The sequence below is a fragment of the Pimephales promelas genome, chromosome 13 (assembly GCF_988280905.1).
Source record: "Pimephales promelas chromosome 13, fPimPro1.hap1.1, whole genome shotgun sequence".
In the NCBI taxonomy this organism is placed as follows: domain Eukaryota; kingdom Metazoa; phylum Chordata; class Actinopteri; order Cypriniformes; family Leuciscidae; genus Pimephales; species Pimephales promelas.
This window is the reverse complement of record NC_142781.1, coordinates 33,308,927-33,329,510: the sequence shown is the minus strand read 5'-3', so window position 1 is coordinate 33,329,510 and position 20,584 is coordinate 33,308,927. Positions and strand designations below refer to the sequence as shown.

General features: G+C 36.8%; 1 protein-coding gene across 5 annotated transcripts in view; it reads left to right on the top strand.

Annotated features, from left to right (window-relative positions):
* Positions 1–20,584, top strand: part of col12a1b (collagen, type XII, alpha 1b) — a 98,688-nt gene that overhangs the window by 28,589 nt on the left and 49,515 nt on the right. For 3 of the 5 annotated variants that reach the window (XM_039690219.2, XM_089118912.1, XM_089118914.1), the window contains exons 17-33: positions 440–589; positions 675–794; positions 2,541–2,705; positions 2,884–3,030; positions 3,456–3,598; positions 5,487–5,616; positions 6,796–6,941; positions 9,181–9,310; positions 9,395–9,531; positions 12,432–12,561; positions 12,931–13,070; positions 13,554–13,686; positions 15,787–15,926; positions 18,196–18,325; positions 18,533–18,681; positions 18,805–18,934; positions 20,081–20,220. In XM_039690219.2, coding sequence (XP_039546153.2) covers positions 440–589; positions 675–794; positions 2,541–2,705; positions 2,884–3,030; positions 3,456–3,598; positions 5,487–5,616; positions 6,796–6,941; positions 9,181–9,310; positions 9,395–9,531; positions 12,432–12,561; positions 12,931–13,070; positions 13,554–13,686; positions 15,787–15,926; positions 18,196–18,325; positions 18,533–18,681; positions 18,805–18,934; positions 20,081–20,220 — 2,360 coding nt within the window. The remainder of the gene's footprint in view (positions 1–439; positions 590–674; positions 795–2,540; positions 2,706–2,883; positions 3,031–3,455; positions 3,599–5,486; positions 5,617–6,795; positions 6,942–9,180; positions 9,311–9,394; positions 9,532–12,431; positions 12,562–12,930; positions 13,071–13,553; positions 13,687–15,786; positions 15,927–18,195; positions 18,326–18,532; positions 18,682–18,804; positions 18,935–20,080; positions 20,221–20,584) is intronic. The other 2 variants (XM_039690220.2, XM_089118913.1) reach the window with 1 other exon arrangement.

The following is a 20,584-nucleotide window of genomic DNA, read 5'->3' as shown; positions in this document are numbered from 1 at the left end:
AGCTCCACACGTTCATCCGAGGTGGAATGCGCACAAGAGATGACGCTCGTATTTCATGCATCACAAAGGGCTACTTCTTTTCTCTGTAGAACAGAAGCAATGCCAATTCCAGGAAAACTCCCTCCAGGGCCAGATGCCAAAGGGGATTTGGATACAATGCAAGCCTGAAGATTCAAAGGAGAAAAGTAGAAATTGAATGGAAAGAGTCTGTAGCTCCAAGAAATTACAGAGAAATAAAAGTCTTATCTGAAATGGTGATGTTTTGAAGTTATTGCGGTGTTAATGTGCCTTTTTATTTGCTGTGAGCATGTGTACACGTCTCTTCCCCGTTTCTCATCACTCTCTTGTTGAACTCTGCCTGCCATCAGCGATTATACAGTCACGTCTAAGCTCCTCTTGGCGTTTCTCACTGTATAACTCTGGTGTGTTTTACTCACAGATGCTCAGTGTAAAACCACAGCCAAGGCTGATATCGTCCTGCTGGTTGATGGATCCTGGAGTATCGGCCGTTTGAACTTCAAAACCATCCGGGCTTTTATTGGTCGCATGGTGGGCGTCTTTGACATCGGCCCTGACAGGGTTCAAATCGGCAAGTTTACTTCATGTTTTTAGCATTGAGTTGTTAACAGGAACCTTGACTCTTGCATTCATAATGGTGCTTGCTTCTCTCACAGGTTTGGCTCAGTACAGCGGGGATCCCAAAACTGAGTGGCATTTGAATGCTCACCCCACCCGTCAATCGCTGCAGGACGCTGTGGCCAACTTACCCTACAAAGGCGGAAATACAATGACGGGTACCAAGTGCTTTATAATTGACTTATTTGTTTATCTAAATCCCTGAAAACAACATTTAAAGGTGTTGCGTGTCACCTCTCAAAAAAATATAGTCTGCTATCTGTAAAAAACGCACAAATTAAAATATTTGGTCCCACTTCATATATTAAGTGGCTTTCATTGAAACTAATAATTTGATACAATGGACTTATTGTGTACATACATGTTTTTACATTGTACTTATATTTTTTAAAATACCAGCATGTAATTACAGCTGTAACTAATTTATGTAATTACATCTGTAATTACATAGCTGACCCATCCTTTACACTTTAACCTACCCTTAAACCTACCCATACCACCACACCTGTCCCTAACCTTACCTGTATCACACCTCAATAGCAGCAAAAGTGTTTTACAATACAATAGGAACACAATAATACATTGTACTTATCCTTCGAGATAATTACATAGTACTTAAAGCCACTTAATATAAAGTGGGACCAAATATTTAGCTTGATATCAGTGCGCGTTATTCGTCAGCGTTTTTCAACGCGTTTTTTGTGTTCACACCCAAGCGATTTTCGCTGACGATGATCCGAGTGAACATGCAAATTCATTCCCTGACATTAGATGGCGCCAATTTGCTCTGCAATACCACTCCACGTCAGTTTTCTTTTATCAAGATGTTTGTAGTCGCGTTTGTCATATAGTTTTTTATGTTCTAGCACCAATGAGACCAGCAGCTCTACATTCATCTTGCCTCGCATCTTCCTCGTCTTATTTCATCCTGGCTGTGTAGACGGCGACGCTACTTAGTGTATATCTTCTTCGCCATTGCATATGTGTGCACGGCAAGACCGTTTTGTGTTTGAGCGCCCTCAAGTTGTGTGTTACTGTAACTTCAGAAGCTCCAAACACGTGAGCAAAAGCTCCAATCTCATTGGTCGGATAGTTTTTGACACAGCGTGTCAAATTAAAAAAACGGACCCGAGGCGTTTTTTTTTCAAACAACGCTTGTACGCGTCGATGTGCACACTCACATTGGCGCCCTTTGTTTAGTCACGAGGCATTAAACGTCGGCGAATAACGCGTGCGAAATTTGTCCCGGTGTGAACAGGCCTTTATAATAAACATTTAAAGACAGACCTATTGAGCAGTGGGGTTGCTGTTTAAAACTATGGTTTTGTTGAAACATTTTTTTATTATTATGATTATTTTGAATAATTTTTAGTTTAACAGGAGATTTTCTAATAAAAATGTATGATTCTGCAAAGAAATCTCCTCCAATCAGAATCGAAACTAGCAAATTGCATCAAAAGAACACTTTAGGACCTGCCAATGACATGATAGTCAATCTGCCCACGCTCACAAACTAATTACATATTTGCATGTGTATGCATATTTAGCAAAAAAAAAAAAAAGAAGAATGTTGCTTCTTTTAATGCCAAAATTACACACTTCACCTTTAAATCAGTTTCAAAAGTGTTTTGTACATAGAATATTGACAGATAAGAAATGCAACCTCCAAAAACTTTTCTTTTTAGGAGAACATTTGACTTTTAACTACTATGTCTTTTTTTTTTTTTTTACAATGCTTTTATGATCTTAAACTGTAGCACTTTGAGATTTGCTCTAAATGTAAGGTGCATTACAAAAAAAATCTATTATTATTATTATTATTATAATTATAGAGAAATGCAATAGATCTAATAAAACAAGCTGACCGTTTTGAAACCAACATTCAACTTACTGTGTTTCCAAAGGTATGGCCTTGAACTACATCCTCCAGAACAACTTCAAGGAAAATGTGGGAATGAGACCCGATTCTCGTAAGATCGGTGTCCTTATTACCGACGGCAAATCTCAGGACGAGATTGTATTTAACTCTCAGAAACTGCGTGACTCTGGCATTGAGCTCTATGCCATCGGTAAGCTCTTCTCTTCTTGACATTGCTGACATACTATCTATTCAGTCACGATGGACTATAATAGTTTCGATGCCAGTTATAGCTCTCCTGTGTCCAAACATCTCACAGCTTTTTATTGGCAAGACTACAGCTTGATCAATGTCTCTTTGATGAATAATGATCTCCTCTTGGCTTCCAGGTGTGAAGAATGCAGATGAAAATGAGTTGCGATCCATTGCCACCGACCCTGATGAAATTCACATGTACAATGTCAACGACTTCTCCTTCCTGTTGGACATTGTGGACGACCTCACTGTTAACCTTTGTAACAGTGTGAAAGGCCCAGGTACAGTCAGTCACAGTGTTTGTTTTGACTGAACAAATCTAAACAAATCTATCCTGACTAGAAATAAAAAAAATAAAAAAAAAAGGCAAGAACTCCCAAAGCTCCCAAAGTTTGGCTCGGCTAAACCTGCTTGAACTTGTGCCATCCATTTTTGATTTGCACTCTTGTTTTCCCAGACGGTTCTTTGTTTTTGTTTTACTAATAATCTTGCTGAAAAGACCGAGAGGGAAAACTGTAGCTTGCACTCCGATCCTCCTTGGGGGATAGCGGTGATTTACAGAACCATGAAACTTGTGATATATAACCCATTTAACCTTTTGCAAGAAGCTAATAGGCCTGAGGAAGATTTATAGTCTAAGTATAAACCTGTTTGAGAGCCTGTTTGCACGGTTCACATTTTTTTTCCATTGCTTTCAATGAACCAGGCGGCGGCCCAGGGACACCCACTGACCTCGTGACTTCCGAGGTCACGCACTACTCTTTCCGTGCGACCTGGATGCCACCCGACGAGCCAGTGGAGAGGTTTCGCATCGAGTACGTCCCCGCCGCTGGAGGAAATACTGAAGTGGTGAGCATTAAAAACACATAAATTGGGTTCAAATCCAATCACAGACTTTACACTTCTGAAAGATATTGCACTTTCTTTTATTAGCCTATATTCTCAGAGTGAGCTGCCTTATATTACAACCTCCTAACCATCAATGAACTTCAAAAACCTCTTATTTTTTAATACTCAAATGAAACACTCTAAATAGGTAGCAACACAAAAAGACTCACATAGAGTTTGACATTAGCATGTTGCTAAGTTAAAGGGATAGTTCACCCAAAATTTTTAATTTTGTCATCCTTTACTCACCCTGACCTGAATGAGTTTCATTTTTTTGAAGTATGTTGGTAACCAGAGTTGACCTTAGCCATTGACTTTCGTAGTATTTTACTTTTCCTTCTATAACCGTCAACCGTTTGATTTCTAACATTCTTCAAAATATCTTCTCTCATGTTCAACGGAAGAAAGAAATCGATACAGGTTTGGAACAAACATGAGGGTGAATAAATGATGACAGAATTTACATTTATATTTGGGTGAACTGTCCTTTCTAACACTAATAGGAATAAAAATATATAGCAAGCCTTTAAAGGGTTAGTTCACCCAAAAATGAAAATTAAGTCATTAATTACTCACCCCCATGCTGTACCAACCCTGTAAGACCTTCGTTCGTCTTCAGAGCACAAATGAAGATATTTTTGATTAAATTTGAGAGCTGTATCAGTACCACATTGGCTCCTAAGGGAATTACATTTGACGGCCCAGAAAGTCAATGAAGAACATGTTTAAATATTCCATGTGACGACAGCGGCTCAACTATAAGTTTATCAAGCGACGAGAATACTTTTTGTGCAAAAAAACAAACAAAAATAACGACTTTATTCGACTATTCCTTTTCTTCCTTGTTGGCCTGAAACGAAACTTCCTTTGATTTCCACGACGCATGCACGAGAATTGAACTGAAGTAGTTGAAGGAGATCGCAATTCTCGTGCATGCGTCGTGGAAATCTAAGGAAGTCTCGTTTCAGGCCAACAAGGAAGAAAAGGAACAGTTGAATAAAGTTGTTATTTTTGTTTGTTTTTTCGCACAAAAAGTATTTTCGTCGCTTGATAAACTTATAGTTGAGCCACTGTCGTCACATGGAATATTTAAACATTTTCTTCATTGACTTTCTGGGCCGTCAAATGTCATTCCCTTAGGCAGCCTATGTGGTAGTGATACAGCTCTCAAATTTAATCAAAAATATCTTCATTTGTGCTCTGAAGACGAACGAAGGTGTTACGGGGTTGGTACAGCATGGGGGTGAGTAATTAATGACTTAATTTTCATTTTTGGGTGAACTAACCCTTTAAATACTTAAAATTAGTTTATGTTTTAACTATAATTTTTCAATACTTTCTGGTTCTATGAGCTTGTTAGGGATTTTTTCAGGTTAGTCTAATTTTCCTACTTATGTTTTTGAGCATCTTTTGCATTGGGAGTATATCTATGATTCTGTCTAGGTAAGACTTTATATGTGCCTATCATTTATTTATTATGGTGCCCATTGCGTGCTTGCTATAAAAGTCAAGTTTGATGAAGAGCAACATTCACATTTAATTTCCATATCTCTACATACCTCTTGTATAACCTTAATGACTTCAATAAAACAGGACAACTTTCATATAACACTAATTCAACGCTATGCATCTTATTTTACCATATACACTGTGTGCATTTGGGATGATCTATATGGCTTAAAAGTATCATGTATCAGTATCTGAGCTAGATCCCATAAATCTCACAACATGCCCTGCTGAGTTTCGATCTCTAAGAACCTGAGATGATTTCAGATGGCCACATGCCTTCCGTTCCACCCCTCCATCTTGTGTGCTACCCCTCTCACCTCTCCCTGATGATGTTTTTCAGATGTTCGCCGATGGTGAAGAAAACACAGTTGTCCTGGTCAACTTGACCCCCATGACCGAGTATGTTATCAATGTCTATTCAGTGATTGGTGAGGAGAGCAGCGAGCCTTTGAGAGGAACCGAAACCACATGTAAGTTGAGCAGATCAAAACCTCTCCTTCTGTTTATGTGAATCACACTAATTCTCCGACTCATTGTATGATAAAACTCACTACATAAACCATATCTTTATCTCAACCACTGGAAACAGAGCTGTTTCCCTGCATACTGCTGCTATTTTCACAACCTTGTCTACATAATGCAGCTGTAGACCATTTCACAAGATGTAAACAACACTGGTCCAGAAGCACTTCCTGTTTCAGTTTTTTAACACTACATAAAAGCTGGGATAAAATACAACCAACAGAACATTTAAAACTGAATCAAAAAGTTAAACAAACATCTTTAAGATGTTTTCTTTACATGTGAAATAAAGAAAACAGTTACAAACTGAAACAGGAAGTGCTTTCTGGACCAGTGTTGATTACATCTTGTGAAATGGTCTATACTTTCCAGTGGAAAATTAAATGTGAAACTCTAGCCACCTAGCAACCACCCAGAATACCTTAGCAACGCCCTAGCTTCATGATTTGCACGAGCAATCATCACTTACAAAGTAAATATCTGGAATTTTCCACGTTTTCCACCAATTTTTGAATGGCCAGGCTCGTCACAATGCCTTATCCACGAAAATACATGCAAAAAAAGATCCTTTAAGTTAAAGAACATTCGATGTGTTGTGAGCGCACTGTAAATGTGTCTTCAGTAGTGTTTGGAGCAGAGCCATTATGAAACCTCAAAGAAATACTGCAGCTCCTATATAACCCAATTTTAATGCTGGTTTCCACATCACAAATATAAAGCAGCTGTGAACTCTGTGAAGTGGCCCCTTGTCAACAGCTTAGTTTTGGTCTTATAGATGGACAAAGTAAACTTGAATCATTTTTTACAGATTTAAAGTAAACAGAACATCTTAATTGGCTATTCTCGCTTTATAGTTCGCTCAAGTCTTTTTAAACATTTCTCACTATAACGTTTATGATCGACATTACGAGACCTTATCCCATCGTAAAGAGAGGCTTATCGTTTTGTCATGAGCCACTTGGATGCAATAATCTGCCGTGGTCATTGTGGCTTTAGCTTTATGGTCATTTAATGTGACCAAAACATGACTGTTAATGAGAAATCACAACTTTTTATTGTTCTTTTTCATTCTTATAAAGCTCTTTCAAAGATAGATTAGATCATTTGAATGTTTTTTTTTTTCACAGTGCCCCTACCTGCCGTCACCAGCATGACCGTGTACGACGAGGCGCGGACGTCCATGCGGGTCAGATGGGAGTTAGTTGGCGGGGCCAGCGGGTACTTGCTGAACTACAACACCATCAACGCCAGTGTGCCCTCTGGAAAATTGGAGGTGAGCGCCTGTCACCTCACCACTGACGCCTTCCAGAACAACCTCCAGACGATCTCTCAAAATTTCCACCTCTGCTTTATTAGACCTCAAGGCAGAGTAAACCCACTTCTGCCAGCGGCTCCTTTAGCATAGCCAGATGGTCAAAGCAAGGAGAAACCGTTTTACACTGCTCTTCAGTTCATCACCAATGAGATCAACGTGAAACCATTTCACTTTTAAAAAAAACTTTTGCTGATAATTTACTCACCCCCATGTCCTCCAAGATGTTCATGTCTTTCTTTCTTCAGTCGAAAAGAAATTAAGGTTTTTGATGAAAACATTCCAGGATTTTTCTCCAGATAATGGACTTCAATGGGGTCCAAACGGTTCAAGGTCCAAAAGACAGTTTCAGTGCAAACTGTTCAAAGGGCTTTAAACGATTCCAGACGATGAATAAGGGTCTTATCAAGCGAAACGATCGCTCATTTAAAAAAAAAAGTTTAAGTTGACTCAGGAAAAGAATTGTTCATTTTGATGAACGAGTTCGAACAGGAGAGTCACGAACACGTATCACAGAACAGAGCAAGGCGAACGTTTGAGCTTATAAAACTTAAACTTTGTTATTATTATTTTTTTTTTTAATGAGTGGTTGCTTCGCTTGATAAGACCCTTATTCATCGTCTGGAATTGTTTAAAGCCATTTGCAGTTTGCACTGAAACTGTCTTTTGGACCTTGAACCATTTGGTTCCCATTGAAGTCCATTATATGGAGAAAAATCCTGGAATGTTTTCATCAAAAACCTTAATTTCTTTTCGACTGAAGAAAGAAAGACATGGACATCTTTTAAAAGTGAACTACTCCTTTAATTCCATGTTCTGGCACAAAGTGTTATTTTAGTATTATTTATATAGAATTATAGTATTTTATTAAAACGTTGAATTAGCTTTTAGCTTTTCAATTGAGTTTTGATGTAAGTTTTAGTAATATTGTAATATGCTTTTGTCATTTTTATTAGTTTATAAAAACATTTCTAATTAGCTCAAAATCATTTCAGTTTTAGTGATTTTAGTTTGGGCTTTCAAACGATTAATCGCATCCAAAATAAAAGTTTGTGTTTACATAATATATGTGGGTGCACTGTGTATAATTATTTTGTTTATAAATTAATACACACACATGCATATATATTTAAGAAAAAAATATTTTTATTTAAAAATAGATATATTTTTTTAACATATATAAAATATTTTTTTTATATATACAAGCATGTTTGTGTATTTATAGATATAAAATATATATATATTTTTAAATAAAAAATATTTTATATATATATATATATATATATATTTTTTTTTAAATAAAAAAAAAAAAATATATATATATATATATATATATATTATAAATATAAAATATTTTTTAATATATACAAGCATGTGTGTGTATTTATATATATAAATAATTATACACAGTGAACCCACATGTATTATGTAAACACAAACTTTTATTTTGGATGCAATTAATCGCGATTAATCATTGACAGCCCTAATTTTAATACTTTAGTATGTTATTTCAGTGAGTTGCTAAGGCAACATTTCTAGTTTAAAATTTTTTAAAATTCCCATTTTTTCCAAACGAAAACAAGCTTCAATTCTTCTTTCATTTTAGTTAAATTCTTTTAACTAACCTTAAATTTACTTGACATAAAGGATATTCAGTTAATCAAGTAATCTCCAAGTCACAAAGATACAGAAGTCTGCTTTCAATTTTAACTGAAGTAATTTCTCATCAAATTCCTTTGTGATTTGTGCCAAGTGATTTAATCTGCTATATATTCATTTTATAGCTCTTTAGTCTTAGTGTATGTCAACTTTTATTTATTTTAGAGGACATCTTGAAGTTGATAATTAATTAGGCTTTGTAGAAAACTCCATTTAGTCTCCCGAGCAATAAAAAAGTAGCCTCTGAGCAATGAAATCATCCTCTACGGGGTCTACATAATTCAGACTCGCCCAAAACACAAGCTTCTGGCAAAAAGGAGATAATGCTGCCTGTTCTGGATCCATGTCCTCCCTGAAGTCATGTACATAATAGTACATAATATAGTTTGAACCATCATCCCAGGAGATCCGGCTGATCTGATTTAGTCTGGACGAGACATACCTTAGTGTGTTTATGCCAGGTGTTTCTCATAACAAGTCTTGTCTCGCTGGGCCGTTGCTTCGCTAATGTCCATTTTCTCATCATCCCTCTCTCCTGCAGATGCGCGTTGGTGCAGATGTGAACGATGTCCAGTTACTGCAGCTGCTTCCGAACACGGCGTACTCAATCTCCCTGTTCGCTCTACATGGAGCGACGGCCAGCAAAGCCCTCATCGACAGAGGAGTCACTCGTACGTCTCTCCTCAGATGGTTTCGATCTGTTCTTGTCAATATTTATTGGATGTTTTTATTAATATGACTCTGTCTGTCTTTAGTGCCTCTGCCTCCATCGGGTGAGTTGAGAATCTCAGAAGTGACTCACAGCTCCATGCGTCTAATCTGGGATGCAGCTCCTGGAAACGTCAGGAAGTACATCATCACCTACAAGCGAGAGGATGGAGAGCTGAAAGAGGTGATCTGTAATTCACACAGCATTTAAGTTTAGTGATTAGTGATACTGTAAAAAATATTTTCAAGATTTGTTATCACAACATATTTTCTTTTGTCAAATCAACTTTATAATAATTTATTTAGTTGAGATAACGTATTATTTTGAGTTTCTGATGGTTAAATTAATCTCCTTCATTGTATTAACTCACTTTTTCCAGTTCAATCAACTTTAAAATTTTAAGGCAACCCAGGTTACTTACTTTTTTAAGTTAAACCAACATTTTTTTTACAGTGTAGTTATCACAACATTTGTTTCTTTTGTCAAATCAACTTAAATAATTTATTTAGTTCAGATAACCTATAATTTTGTGTTTCTGATGGTTAAATTAATCTACTTCATTGTATTAACTCACTTTTTCCAGTTCAATCAACTTAAAAATTTTAAGGCAACCCAGGTTACTTACTTTTTTAAGTTAAACCAAAATTTTTTTTTTACAGTGTAGTAATCACAACATTTTTTCTTTTGTCAAATCAACTTAAATAATTTATTTAGTTCAGATAACATATAATTTTGAGTTTCTGATGGTTAAATTAATCTCCTTCATTGTATTAACTCACTTTTTCCAGTTCAATCAACTTAAGATTTTAAGGCAACCAGGTTACTTACTTTTTTAAGTTAAACCATCAATATTTTTTTACAGTGCATGCATCGCTTATAATTTGGAACAATTTTTAGAACAATTTCCAAAAAAAAAATCCTCTTCTGAAAAAGAATGATGTTTGATTTCAGTTAATGAAAGGTAGGACTAAACTAATTAATGGAATTGTAATTGAAGAGTTCAGATGCAAAAGCCTCTAAATGCCATTTGAAATGGTCTTCTTTAATGATGATTTTTTTATCAAACTTGTATATTTAAGTTCAGTAATTTCACTTAAATAACAATTAATAGGTAATTATCATTGCCATTTAAGTGAAATCACTGAACTTAAATATACAAGCTTGATAAAAATGATCATTCTAGAAGAAAATTTCAAATGGCACTTAGAGGCTTTTGCATCTGAACTCTTCAATTGTAGATACATTTCCTATCCATGCATCCTTGAAGCTTGAAAGAAGATATTTTAATTGCAGTTTAATCTTGTTCTATGATTGGGAAATAGACCGGGGCTATGCAGGGAATGTGAGATAGATGAAGAGAAACTTTAGCTTTTTGGTCAGATTTTGGGTCTTCCATAGAAAGAGTTCATTAGCTAGGTCTTCCTACATTTTGAAAGCCCCTATAACCTCTCTCGCAAACTGATCCTAGTCATATGGTTGGACACAATCTAGGGGTTTACGCTGAGGACACCACCTCTGGTAATTGGCTCCCCGCTTGCTCTCCTGTCTCTCTGTAATGATGCCTTTATGGCTATTTCCAAAGTACTGCTGTTTTTACCAAAAGGAGTCTTTGAAGATCTGATGAGATGAACCAGTGGAACTATGTGAGGAGATGCAAAAGGTCATGTCCAAGCAAAATTGTTGATAGGATGCAGACTGTCTTGTTTATCTCTTCTTGAACAAACTCTGGAATGAGGTTAAGATGACCTTTTTCACTAAGCCGAACTCCGGATCCATCTTTGGATCCATACAAGGCAAAACATCATTATTGCTATTTATCATACTTAGAGGGTTTGAGTATGGCGTGGATGATCCTTCAACTCATGTGACTGGTTTTAGGAAAGGAATGTTGTTAGTTTACAAAATGACTTATGATTTTTGCCTGGTGTGCAACAAAAGGAGAGAGGGATCGGAGTCGTATCCAAAGATCTGTTTTCATCAATACCCTTATGTGAAGAAAAGTTTTAAGCTTAAAGGAGTAGTTCACTTTTGCTGATAATTTACTCACCCCCATGTCATCCAAGATGTCCATGTCATTCTTTCTTCAGTCGAAAAGAAATTATGGTTTTTGATGAAAACATTCCAGGATTTTCTCCATATAATGGACTTCAATTGGAACCAAACGGTTCAAGGTCCAAATGAGAGTTTCAGTGCAGCTTCAAAGGGCTTTAAACAACACCAGACGATGAATGCGGGTCTTATCAAGCGCAAAATGATCAGTCATTTAATAAATAAATAACAAAGTTTAAGTTTTATAAGCTCAAATGGTCGCCTTGCTCTGTTCTGTGATTCGCGTTCGTGACTCTCCTGGTCGAACTCGTTCATCAAAATGAACGAATCTTTTTCCGAGTCAATTCGTTCATTTTGTTCGTTGAATGAACCAAATGACTCGAAAAAAGATTCTTTCATTTTGATGAACGAGTTCGAACAGGGGAGTCACGAGTGTGCACCACAGAACAGAGCAAGGCGAACATTTGAACTTTTTTAAAGATTTTTTAATTTATTTTTGAAATGACCGATTGTTTCGCTTGATAAGACCCTTATTCATTGTCTGGTGTCGTTTAAAGCCCTTTGAAGCTGCACTGAAACTCTCATTTGGACCTTGAACCATTTGGTTCCCAATGAAGTCCATTATATGGAGAAAATCCTGGAAATCCTTCATTTCTTTTCAACTGAAGAATGAATGACATGGACATCTTGGATGACATGGGGGTGAATAAATTATCAGCAAAAGTAAAAGCATCTAACAAAAGCCTAGTGTGAAGTCAGTGAGTTGATCAATAATGATTCAGGACAAATACTGTATAATGCAATTTAATGGAAAAAAATGTGAGTTGCACCCTAGGGTTTTGAGCAGTTGGTGTTTTGCACAGGCAAGCATTGTCCTCAGAAAATCTAGTTTGGTCAAAAAACACCCAGTTTTCACTCTGTTGCACCAACGCAGATTTCAGTCCATGTGTAACGAAGTTGGTCTGTCAATCATATCTGTTATTTCATTTCCCTTGATGTGTGTTAATGTTAACGCTGACGTTGGTGTTTGACAGGTTGAGGTCAACGGTGACATCACCACCCTGGTTCTCACCAACCTCCGCTCTCAGACGGAGTATGACGTTGCTGTCACTCCCGTGTACGACGAGGGTCCAGGAAATCCCATGCTTGGCAGTGCAATAACCGGTGAGCTTATAATCTCCAAGATGACTCGTTTGACGGATGATGTCGGTTTGGCATCGGCGCTTACTTCACGGCTGCCGGATTTTGTTTGTTACATTGGTGTTGAACTATGTGACTTACTGGCTACAAGACCTGCGATTTCAGCTCCCCGTCTAGATAATGACTACCATGTGTGACGCCACCCTTACCCAAGCCATGTGTATGTGTTCATGGCTTTATTTTATCAGTCCCAAGGGTGATATCCTTCATCAGTCTCAGCTTAGACTGCAAGACCGCTTCCCTTTACACAGGAACACGTTCGCTTGTCAGATCTGACGGTTCACAGTCCAAGCGCTAGTTTCTATGTCACATGCTTTCTCTGTTTACATTCAGATGTGGTTCCTGCACCCAAGAACTTGAGGTTTTCTGAAGTGGACCAAACTTCATTCAGGGTCACATGGGAGCATGGAGCTCCTGACGTCGCTCTGTACCGCATCGGTTGGACCAAGAAGGGCGAGAACAACTTCAAATATGTACGTTTGCCTTGTTATTTGCGTCAACATTTATATTTATTCAAAATAAAATAAAAATCTCTGTATGAGGATCATTTTAATAATCTAAACATGGAATACAGCCCCTTTATTTTTAAAGGGATACTCCACTTTTTTTGGGAAATAGGCTCATTTTATAACTCCCCCAGAGTTAAACAGTTAAGTTTTACCGTTCTCGAATCCATTCTGATATTTAGAAGAATATCAGAAACCAGACAGTTTCTGGTCTCATTGACTTCTATAGTATAAATCAATGAGACCAGAAACTGTCTGGTTACTGATATTCTTCTAAATCGGTGAAACTCAACTGTTTAACTCTGGGGGAGTTAGAAATTAGCCTATTTCCAAAAAAAAAAAAAAAAAAAAAAGTGGAGTATCCCTTTAAGAGTGTACTTAATTTTTATTACAAATTTAATGAACTCTCTCAAATAGCTTGTGAGGCTCACCAGAATTGATCTTTTATAGGATATCCTGAGTCGTGAGGAGACGAGCCAAGTTTTGACAGAATTAGACCCAGACACGATGTATGACGTCACTATCACAGCCATCTACCCCGATGAGTCGGAGAGCGAGGATCTGATGGGGAGCCAACGCACATGTGAGACTAACACACAACCACACGTGTAGAACACTGACTCTTGTGTACTGGGACAAAAAAACCTGCCTAAATAGCAGTTTGTGTATGAAGGAATTCATTAGTCTGTTCAGAGGTACAACGGTTGTTAATCTGAGGTGTTGTACTACAACCTCCTGCTTTATTTGTCCCAACAAATGTATGTTTTGGGGGTGAGGGAGTTAGAAATGTAGAAATCGTGCTCCCGAATGCCTCTACACACTGCTGCACCCCTAAGAGATGCCCATCTGCAATAATAATGTGTCAAATACACTAATGTTCAAATGTTTGGGGTCAGTAAGGTTATTTCCTTTTTTTTTTTTTCCTTTAAAATATTTCAGCTTCAAATAAATGCTGTTCTTTTGAGCTTTCTATTCATCAAAGAATCCTAAAAAAAAGTATCACTGACTACACAAAAATATTAATCAGCGTAGCCCTCAAACTGTATTCACTTTATAGCCCTTAATCCTGTAATTGTGGATAAATGTGGACACAGAGGATTTTTATTTATTATAAATGTTATATCACTGTCTTCGATAAAGTTTTTTATATCCATTTATTGTGTTTTTTTTTTTTATTTTGGGGGTATTTTTGAATTTATTTACTTCAAAAAGTACCATATTTTCTATGAAAAATATGCTTATTTTTATGTTTTATTTTTTACATTTTTTTAACTACATTAAAATATCATTCCAATAGGTTCTTAGAGCTAAAACCTAAAGATGAAGTGACTTTGCTGTCAGCTGGTGTCTTAATTTAGAATGCTCTAAATTACAGTTTTTCCCATTCATTTCTATGGGTGCCCATTTTTTACCCAAATACAAGATTAAGGAGTTTTTTTTTTCACCCACTTAACATTGTAGAATTGAGTCAAAAAAAAAAATTGTGTGTTCAGGAGGCAAACTTAGGAAAAGTAGCCGAGTCTTGTACCGCTCAGATCAAGGGAAGTATTTAAAAAAAATAAATCAAAACTATTTTGCCCACATTTGTCCAGAATACGGTCGTTTTAGGGATATTAGAGGGATTTCTGAAGGATCATGTGACACTGAAGTCTGGGATAATGATGCTGAAAATATAAATGACGTTTTATAATATATTCAAATGGAAAACAATTCATAAAATTACTGTTTTATTGTATTTCGATCATATAAAAGCAGTCTTGGTGACCTCTTTATAAAATATTTTAAAAGTTTTACAGACCCCAAACATTTAAACAGTACTTTACATTTTATAAACATTAACAAACCTTGAATTTAGACTGTTGTATGGTGTACAAAATATCCATATTTCATCACATATCTCAAGACTCAGAGCCAACACATTAACAGCTGTTGACGTTACAATAACATGTTGTTTATCTTTTTCTAGTGTCAAAGCTCAGTACACCCGGTATGTTGTTTACAATTAGAGGAAATGTAATTGTGAATGTAAATGCTAATGAGGATGATGAACCTTTTAATGAAAAAGGAATGCATGTGCATTTGTGTGTTTCATCAGAAACTCATCCACCATCATCATTCATCATTGCCATTTCATCACTATAATTGTTTCATCATTGTCATCTGCCATCAGTCATAATCGCGCATGCACAACTTGCATTGTTTTTGTTGCAAATGATCATTTCTCCATCCCAAACATCCATGCACCTCCTCCATCCGCCTTTCAGGATTAACCAGCATAATGAGAAGGGTTGGGAATCAATAGCAATACAAATCACAATAAGGTTTCTTTTTGAACAGAACAAAAATAATAGAATTGAAGGATTTTCATGATCTTTGTAGCTTCGTTTTCATTCGTTTTAATGAAGCAGTTAAAAATCGACCTGAGTTTGAATCAATTTAATGATTCGCCATATTTATCAGAGTGGTTGTTGAGTGACTAGGCTTGCAATAACCTATAAATAATGTGCTTTAAAATATAACAAACATTAGAATATGTTGCAATTGTTGCCTCCTCAAAAACCCTAAAAGAATAAGTGCAATCAGAACCAGATTCGTTAAATTTCTCATGATTCCCATCCCTAATAGTTTTATCTACTGTTTCAAAGGACAGATTTTGCTGATTGACCTTTCTGTCTGCTCCCAGTGCCCACTGGACCACCACAAAACCTCCAGGTCTACAACGCCACCACTACAACACTAACGGTGAAATGGGACCACGCGCCGGGCCCCGTCCAGACCTACAAAGTCACCTACCAGACCGTCGCAGGTGGAAAACCGCTGTCTGTAAGTTCGCCTGTCCCCGTTCAACCTCCATTGAGATGTTTTGAAGCAGGGCATAGGCCATCTTTTAATTTTTAAGAATGAGTGGCAGAATCCATTTGATGTGTTAATCATTACAGCAAGCTGCGCGCTGAGAGCCAAATAGGAACATCATGACAGAAAATCATTACCAACAGACTGATCTGAGTCTAGAGAACACATATTGTTTGTTTGAGGGACTCTTTGGCTAACAATATTAATACTGAACAATGGCACTTTCACAAGTTTATTTATTAATTCAGCATGCTGGTCACAACAAAAGCTGATGCGATTTATTCATGCCAGTGCATGATATTTTCTTGCATTTTATTCCATCAAAATGTAGTACCATCAGCTGCTGAAGACACCTTGTCCATGTGAGCTATTGGTTAATGTACTTGCATATTACATTTATGCATTTACAGTAACAAATGCTTTAATCCAAAGCAACTTGCAAAAGAGGAACAAAAGCGTTTTTTAAAGGGGTGGTTGATTATGATTTCACATTTTTTTAACTTTAGTGAGCGTTCAAAGTTCAAAGCAAAGGGAGATATTTGCTTTTAAGAAATTTCTTTTTAAAGGACTACAACAAACGGCTGGTAAAAACTACACTAATTCCTCCCGGGTTACTAAAATTTACATAAACCCCGCCCCAGAACACGATTTATAGATTATCATGACAGAATATGCTAATCAATGACTAGAAGAATGACTAGAATCAATGACTCATGTTGTCACTTCTTCTCGAGTCTCTCCATCTTTGAAGATAAAAGGCTAAAAGTTGTTAAAATTTGGAATACGGTACATGTCTGCGTGAGGTAATCGGAATACACAAGCTCTCGAAGCTCCGCCCCCTGAGACGGGAGCAGCTGCTCATTTGCATTTAAAGGGCCATGCAGCAAAAACAGTGTGTTTTTGCTCACCATCAAAAAGTGACAATTTTAACATGCTATATAAAAATATCCGTGGGGTATTTTGAGCTAAAACTTCACACACACACTCTGGGGACATCAGAGATTTATTTCACATCTTGTGAAAAGGGGAAACTTTTCAGAAGATGTAAACTTGTGAAAACTTAATTTCTCTTATCTAGCTTGCTTCCTAATGTAGTGGTCTAAATAAGCCTGGCATTGTACATTGCAAATATTGTTGGCTCTTTAAAGGGGTAGCTACTTAGACTAGCTTTTACTAGCTACTTAGGCATTATTTTAGGGTACTTTTTACGATTTTTTTCCCCATTAAAGGAGAACTCCGGCGCAAAATGAATCTTTGGTCTAATTACACATTGTTACCTAGTCAACCGTTATCTGAGATTTGTTTTCATGATTGCCGAATGTAAATAGTTTTATCTCTAAAAACAGTTTAGCCTATAACGCTAGTATAATGCTAGTATATAGGGCATAGAGTAATGACAAATAAAAATCGCTTGTTATTACCACTAACAAGGCTCAAAATAGCCCCACAGTAACACGACAGCATAATAAGGGTCCCTACATTCAAACCGAAGCATTGAGAACTTTGTCAGTGTCCATACAGTTTAATAAGAAGATATTTTATACACACAGTCAACTTCGCGAATACAGGAAGAAGCCATCTTTGAAATGTAGTCTCTACCAGTCGATCTACGAACGCCGATCCAAGTGCGCTGAACTGTGCAGAATCTCATATGGTCCGAAACACAAACACGAACCATTTTCTTCTCTTCAATATGTACACGTAGCCTACTGTTCGCGCTCACCTTATCACCTTATTCACATCTCAGCAGCGCACTTGGATCGGCGTTCGTAGATCGACTGGTAGAAACTATTTTTCAAAGATGGCTTCTTCCTGTTTTCGTGAAGTTGACTGTCTTCTTATTAAACTGTATGGACACTGACAAAGTTCTCAATGCTTCGGTTTGAATGTAGGGACCCTTATTATGCAGTCGTGTTAGTGTGGGGCTATTTTGAGCCTTAGTGGTAATAACAAGCGATTTTTATTTGTCATTACTCTATGCCCTATATACTAGCGTTATACTAGCGTTATAGGCTAAACTGTTTTTAGAGATAAAACTATTTACATTTGGCAATCATGAAAACAAATCTCAGATAACGGTTGACTAGGTAACAATGTGTAATTAGACCAAAGGTTCATTTTGTGCCGGAGTTCTCCTTTAATTAGTTGGAAATACTTGACATTATGGAGGCAAAATGGGCCGTTTCTTTTGTGTTGCACCAACAAATCAAGTCTTTCTGTTGACATCTTTTTCAATCAGGTTCAAGTTGGTGGAAAAAAGAACAGTGTCATTCTCCAGAAGTTGACCCATGACACCCCTTATTCCATTACCGTGGCTGCCGTCTATCGCACTGGAGAGAGTAAAGATATATCCGGCCAAGGAAAAACAAGTAAGTGGCTCCAAGAAAATCCTGATCTGAAGTATTTTTATGACTCCATCCGCTGAGCAAAAACAATGATAAACTCATTTAGGGAGGATGCATTCCATAAAGCATCTTGGTTTTCACTCACATCTAGAATTTTGTCCGACGTAGAGACTGTTATGCAATGAAAATTAGATGGCATTACGTAACTCTGTGTGTGGTGTGTTCCTGTAGAAGCCTTAGGAGGAGTGAGAAACCTGCAGGTTATAAACCCCACCATGACCACGCTGAACGTTCGCTGGGAGCCAGCGGAAGGAAAAGTGAAGGAGTATAAGGTCGTCTACGCACCTGCAGCGGGTGGTGCCGAAAGCATGGTAGGACTGGTAGGACTTCTAGAATCAAATTAAAAATTTGATGTTCAGATTATTCTTAAATATTGATTCGCAGACCACAAGGGGAAGTGATTTGCAATGTGACTTATACTGTATGTGCTATTATGGAAACAGGAGCAGGTATCAGGAACCACCACCACCACAGTTCTGAGAGGCCTTCAGTCGGACACACTGTACACTGTGACCTTAATTCCTGTTTACGCAGAGGGAGATGGCCAGAGAATGTCCGAGAATGGAAAAACAAGTGAGTTTCTCTTTGAAACATCAGAGTCTTAATGTGCCTGTAGAAAGTAGGGCTGGGTATTGACACAAATTTCACAATTCGATTCGATTCCGATTCGATTCAATATCGATTATTTTGGATACCAGTTACAATAAATGGAAAATTTTCTCAAGGGAATCAAATCTCTGAACTAATGCTGTAAGAATCGATATCGATATTCATTAGCCTAATATGAAGGTAATAATGAACTGTTTTGTAGCTATACAAACACTTAAATTACACTTTTATTTATTTTTATAATAAGAAGATTATATGAAATATAAACATTTACATGGTGGCTGTCACAATAACTTGCCAGATTTATTTAAATATTGAAGAATATTAAGATTATAATGCATATAATATGGTGTATATATTTAGCAAAATGCTCCTCTCTGGAGTTATTTATTCTAGCTGACTAACGAGTTTATGTGGGTTTTCTGAGGTAAATATGACGATACATGACATTGATTACAAGCTGTTTAACTGACGTCTTTCCACGGATGAAACGCTGATTGAGCGAATCAATGTGACATGATACGGATTTATATAAGTTGTAGTCTATCTTTTAACACACTTTCAGAGGCTCATTCATGTTTATTTCGCGCTGTGACTGGTATTATTAAGCCGGAAGAGAGATCAGCGCAGCCGCTCAAACACCACAGCGCCAAAACTCTATTTATGTTTTTGAATTTCTAAAGAAAATGGACGTAATTTGAAAATTGAGACTTTGTTTCATATCAATAGTAACAAAGGATACAATGTCCCATTCATTCAAATGAAACAGGATGACTAATCGATTCTTGAGATTTAAGAATCGATATCGGTTCGTAAATATGAGAATCGATTAATATCGAGAAATCGATATTTATTACCCAGCCCTAGTAGAAAGTATTATAAGCTTATGTTCAATTATAGAGCTAACAAAGGTTCTTATGTGCAACTATACAGCCAGTAGTTATTTGTTAACCTCAATAGCCATTGAAGAGTCTTTATTTTCAGGAGTAAGCATGCATATTGCACCATTTTGTGATTTATAATTGTTTGAGAACATGGGAAGCGCCATCTGCTTTTATTATGCTTTATATTCCTGATGCCAAAACAGTAAAATGGAAATCTTCTTTGCAGGGGCTCTGGGTGGTGTGAAGAACCTGAGGGTCACCAACCCAACCATGACCTCTTTGAATGTCAAATGGGACCCCGCAGACGGGGCCGTGCGCCAGTACAAGATCTTCTTCGTCCCTGCAGCTGGAGGAACTGAGGCAATGGTGGGCAATTATCAGATTAAACAAAATAGACGTGTACTTAATGGAGTAGTTCACTTTAAAAAAAAAAAAAAACTTTTGCTGATAATTTACTCACCCCCATGTCATCCAAGATGTCCACGTCTTTATTTCTTCCATGTCCCAAAATGAAGAAAGAATGACATGGATATCTTGGACAACATGTTTTTTTTTTTTTAAGTGAACTACTCCTTTAAAAATTGTGCATTATAAATGTATTTTAGAAGTACATTTTTCCATTGAATTATTATGAAAATGTCTCAGTGCAACAATATTGGAAATTTTCATATAAAAAATATATATTTTTGCAAAAATATTTCTTTTTATATGAAGAGTTTAAAATCATATA